Source organism: Agelaius tricolor, unplaced genomic scaffold (assembly GCF_023055355.1).
Source record: "Agelaius tricolor isolate 1412-34295 unplaced genomic scaffold, bAgeTri1.0.p SCAF_10, whole genome shotgun sequence".
Lineage (NCBI taxonomy): Eukaryota > Metazoa > Chordata > Aves > Passeriformes > Icteridae > Agelaius > Agelaius tricolor.
Genome location: NW_027269270.1, coordinates 16,949,837 through 16,955,465, shown reverse-complemented (window position 1 = coordinate 16,955,465; position 5,629 = coordinate 16,949,837). Strand labels below are relative to the sequence as shown.

At 34.7% G+C, this 5,629-nt stretch overlaps 1 protein-coding gene across 1 annotated transcript in view; it reads right to left on the bottom strand.

Moving 5' to 3' along the window:
* Window positions 1-1,605: 1,605 nt before the first annotated feature.
* LRP2 (LDL receptor related protein 2) overlaps window positions 1,606-5,629 on the bottom strand; it is a 110,898-nt gene continuing 106,874 nt past the window's right edge. The window contains exons 76-79 of the mRNA XM_071434966.1: window positions 4,295-4,414; window positions 4,092-4,199; window positions 3,596-3,667; window positions 1,606-3,116 (exon numbers count right to left, since the gene is read on the bottom strand). Coding sequence (XP_071291067.1) covers window positions 2,955-3,116; window positions 3,596-3,667; window positions 4,092-4,199; window positions 4,295-4,414 — 462 coding nt within the window. The 3' untranslated portion in view covers window positions 1,606-2,954. The remainder of the gene's footprint in view (window positions 3,117-3,595; window positions 3,668-4,091; window positions 4,200-4,294; window positions 4,415-5,629) is intronic.

Here is a 5,629-nt window from a genome sequence, read left to right as displayed (position 1 = left end):
TTCCTAATATTAGTATAGTTTATGGGGAAAATACAAAAACAATGTGCATTTGTATTTCTTTCATCCTCAGTGTGTTTTGCAAGCTAAAATTATTGTTATTTCACTTATCAGATGAAGTAGGTCATTAGTGTAGGCTATAGCAAATCCTTTCAGTTGTACAGAGCGTGTTCAGAATGGCAAAACATAAGCTGACATTACTGCACCTTTTGTACACTATTTCTATCTCTTGAGCTGTTGGCCAGAGGCTTACAAATTGGTGCTCCTAGAGATATTAAAATTGAAGGGGTAAAGGTTTTATTTGCTGAAGTGCTGTGCTGGTGATTAATCATTAATGTGCAATTCAATTAAGCTTAAAAAAAATACCATGTGCAGGTCAGAACTCCAAACACAGGAAAAGAAGTTTCATCACTATGTATGAGAGGGCATGTGTGTGTGTTTGCAATGGGAAAAAAAGGGACAGTATGTAAAATGTGCTAGTAACCTTCAAGTATTTCATTGAAGTTCTATTCTCTAGCAAATGGCTTCAAGAATAAATATATTTTACTTCATTTCACAATAAATACTTGCAGAGAGAGAAATCTTTCTATCTGGCCAGGCAGCTCTAAAGAGAATCTACATGAAGAAATTAATGGTGTCATTTATCAGCTCTGTAGTCGCAGAATACACGCAGTTGCTGAAATCTCTAAAAATCAGCTTTCTTTGAAACAGAAAGAGTCCAAAATTTAAGAATTCAAGCAGGGACTGTCCTGATAATGGAAAAAGAATACAAGTGAAAAATTAATATAATCTAAAACTTCTGTTGTACAAAGAACCAAAACCTAAATTTTACATAATCAGAAGGGTACACTGATGAAGAGTAGATAATCAGAAGGATACTCAGTAGCTATGCTGCTGAGAGGAGGAGTCCCAGTTGAAGCTTAGGAATCCTTCACCATCAGATATGCTAAACAACCAAACCTACATACTACCTAACTAGGGAGTAACCCAGGGACTGTTTTCTTCCATATCTGAAAAGTTAAAATTATTACAGGAAAAAAAATAGTATTTCTGATACATGGCTCACATATTAGCAGTTTTCACCAACACTGGTTCCAAATCTTTGAATCTTTGAATTCTTTCCTTAAGAACAGCACCTTGCATCTCAAAGAAATCCTTACAGATGTGTCTGTTGTGTTGAAAACTCTAAGGAATTTTCTACATTAATGCACTCCAGAAAAAACTCTTTTAAAAACACATAATGTGCTTAAAGAAAAAAAAAATCAAAGCATCAGATTCTGACATCAGATATGAAAGGTAATTGAAATAAGGTTTTAATCACTTATGTCCATACCACCTTGATTGTCAGTCTCTCAATAGTTAGTGTTTCCTGCTTCAAGGGCCAGTTTATTGAATGTCTGTAACAGGGCAGCTTTCACACTTACAGAGATACAGTGTCAGTATCAAGACATCATCTTACAGGAAGAACTTTAGACAGTTGTGTAAAGCAGTAAGCACTATTCTTATTTGATTTTATCTAAGGCATTGTTGTTTTCATCTCAGAGTTCATGGAAGTCTCCACAACTGAAAAAAGTACATAGAGCCTTGACACAAATTATGGAATAGGAATGTGATAAAATAATATGTTTATTAGACTTATTCAGCAGCATCATTTTACAGTTGTCTTTTCTAATTAAAGTATGTTACAATGTAATTACAAGCATTCTAATTAGAAATAGTATATATTTTGAGAATTTAGATATAAAACAATTAAGTAGCAAAAGTCTCAATCATTATAAATTCAGGAATCTTTGTATGAGTAGCTAGCCAGGAATACTGAAGAACATGGTCCTGCAATCAGAGTTTTCTCAAATGGTTCATGTTGTGGAAGCTATTTTGGCTAATTATTAGAAGAGCTAAAAAGATCAATAGTATATTCTGATGGAAGGTTAGAGGAACAACCAGATAACTACAAAGACTGCATTAGTAGAAATTGTTTCCCTTTCTATTAATATCCACCTCAGGAAATAAATAGTCAATAAAATGAAATTTTCACATTTAAAAAAAACCTGAAGGAATTCTGAAATGAACCAATATCTTTCACATTTTGCTGTTTGGAAATAAGCTGCTACAGAAACCTATCTACGTCATAGTACAAATTGGTTCCAGAGACTCCAGCCAAGAACAGAGGTATTCCACTGATGAGCCAGAGAGAAGCTCATTAAGTAGTTGTGGCACTAAAATCTAAATATATCCAGTATTCATAGGAACACTATTAATGGAATTGTGTTAATTGGAGCCTAGAAGAAAAGTATGTGTCTTATAGATTGAAAGGAAATTATGTCAGGCAATTAAAATATTGTAAGAACAACATTTTGCACAGGTAACTATTCAGCATAATAGTGCTACATTGACTCTTTCATCTTTTGTTTAACACAAGAGGAAGAGATACCCATTTTTATATACAGTACTATATAAAATAGATGGCAAAGATGCCCAGAGCACCAGTAGAATTTTTTAAAGGTGCTGTTATTAAAGGTACATTCTAAAGAAAGACCCTGTAACTCAGTAATGTTCCTTTATTTGCCTTGTTTGGTTCTCTTTTTTTTTTTAGTTTTAAGCATTTATATAATTAATTTAGCCCTAAATATATGACTGATTCCATACAAATTTCTACTAGCAACATCACTGAACAAGATAATCTCAGAAAAATTTACAAATGTACAATATATTTATAACATTACTTTCAGACAGTTTCAGTGCAAAGATATACATATAGTACATCACGATAATCGTTCATAAAAATAGAAATTGGCATTTGTCAAAAAAACAAGGCATAGTTTCAACATACATCTCCAGCCACTGGCTAAGAGATGTATATATTTTTATAAAGCATTTGAATGTGAACCTTACTCTTCTGTTTATAAAAAATATATGTGCAAATGGATGTGTCTAATTTCCCTAAATGAGTTACCTAGTTACACCACAGAGTCCTCTTTAACAAGGTTGGCGGTGTCTTTAAATGTATCCTCTGTTGCTGTGTAAGCTAGTGGTTGGTCTCTCTTCAGAATAATCTTGGGAGGCAGTGAAGGAGAATGGGTAGGGACATTTTCTGTGTCCTGTTGCTGCTCCTTTTCCATCTGGAACAATAATAATAAAATAAAACCTTACATTCTAATGCACCATACATCCAATATTAGCTTTCAGAAATAAAGTAAATAAATAAATATTCAGTAAATAAATATTCCTCAAGTTAAATGTCATGATATAAATTATTTCTGCAAAACACCACCTGTAACAAAATGAAATGCTAATTTCAGCTTAGATAGTACAGCTGAGTAAAAACAATACTAGAAATTTATACTCCATACACTGAAACTTCTACTCTAATGCTTAATGTCAGGAGCAGCTGTGCCACCTGAGCCAAGCCTGCTCAACACCTCATTGAGCATGACATTTAGTAACCTCTGACAACCACTTCATTCCCTAACCTGCACTGGAATTTCTGTGCTGTTCCACATAGCAGCAGAATCTACCAATAATCTTTATCCTATGAAAGCAAGAACAAAGTCCATCAGTACATTGGCTGAAAAATAGAATTATATAATATAAACAATACCTCTGCATATATTGGGTTTTCAAAATTAGTGTTTTGTTTCTTTTTTCTCTTGAAGAAACTCCACTTTGATTCCTGAAACATAAAAATTATTAGAACTTCACATATTTTTCTCAAAGCTTCTCTGGAAACTGCCATTACAGTGTTGGATTTCACTTGCATTGACTGCTACCCCAGTGACTTCAGATGGATGTTCTTACATCACTAGGTTGTATAAGCATGGAACAAAAATTTATTTTTTTCCTAGATTACCAAGTTATTTCACCTAAAGAAGTATTCACAAAAGACTAGCCAACAAAAATTACCAAATTACTTCATGAAATCTTATATACCAGACAAGTATATCAAAAAGGAAAAAACTATCTTGAAAACAACACAAGGGCAATTATTGAGGGATATGAAACTACATTAAGTTGACTGCATCTTCCCTAGCAATTCAATTTTTCTGATCTGGAGCAGAACATAAACAAGGCAGCCTTAGAGCATTTTTATTTCCTACCGGAGGTGTATCTGTACTCTGAGGGGTTTCCTTCGGGCTAGTAGATATCACAGAGGAATACACAGGGTTTTCAAAATTTTCATTTTCTCCACTACCAGCTGCTGCTACCTGTTGGAGAAGGAAGAAAATCAACATTCTTCAAAGAAGAAAAGGTGGTCATAAGGGAAAATGAAAGGTGAAAGTCAAGCCAAAATTTATCTTACAAGTGTTGGCCGAATGACTGTAACTGCACCAGCTGTGCTGGCTCCACCATCTCTGGTTGTATACATTGGATTTTCAAACGTGATTGGTTGTTTCCCCGACTCCACTGCAAAGTTTTCATTCTATGGAGGAAAAAACCCAACAACTGCAGTGGAATAAACACCTCCATACTCCTAGGAATTAATGTGTAGTCAAACTCTTCATCTTGGGGAACAACACATGGTTACTTTCATGTAGGCTTAGACAAAACCTTTATCTGTTAAAATCACAACATCAATTTACTTTTACTCTCTGACTTGGCAGCCTGGACTACTGAATGTTCCAGTATTACCCCATTTCTTAGATGGACAACCCCCCTACACATTTCAGTACTTGACTCAAAGTATTTTATGATAAGGAAAGATGACTTTCATAAATCATACCTTCAACAGGGAAGAGACATCAAAGGAGGAATAATATCCAAATAAATATTTTAATTTAGACTTCAAAATGACATATGAATTAATAAGCAGTAACTGATATATAAGAGAAGGGGATTCATTAATTTTGTCCCAGCAAGGAGATTGCTGTATTTTTTGAGACAAAGCAGTGTGTCCCCTCAGTTACGTGAGATGAGTTACAACAGGTAAGAGGATAATGAAAACAAAACCCCACCCAGACGCACTTGTCCTGCTCTTTGACACAGCCTCATGACAGAACCAGCAAGGAATAGCACAGGAATAGTACAGCAGCTAGTCCCTTAAACCTGCCTCATTTTCACAAACACTGCTTCATGCCCAACGGATTAACCTTTTTGCTACCAGAATATGGCAGTAAACTCTTGTCAGCTCCCTCAAACTAGACTGACTAAGAATAGCCCCATGGAAAAATATCCAACATCTACTCAGGCATATATGACTTTACAATTTTATGAGGCATATCCCACAGTTCTTCATTACTGTACACCAAACCTTTTGAATTCTTTTCCAGTGAACACAACAATTTTTTTGTTTATATTCTGATTACTAGGGAGAACTAACGTCACACAAGTAGAGAGAGTCTTGATACAGACCTGTTATTGGCAATGTATAAACTGCATTGTTTGAGCTTCAGGATGTCAGTATGAGGCCAGAAAATGCCAAGCATGGACAAGTCCTTTGTGCATGAAGAAGTTTTGGGGTAACATACAAGCCTAAAGCTATTTTTCCAGTATTTACCAAAATGCTTATGTGGATGTTTTGTTACACAAGCTGCGTAATTTTAACAATTACTGTGTTTCTTCATCTAGGCAAAGGTCATACTAGCAGCTTATCTTCTTTAGCTGTTTCATTTCATATCTATTCACCATCAGTTTAGGG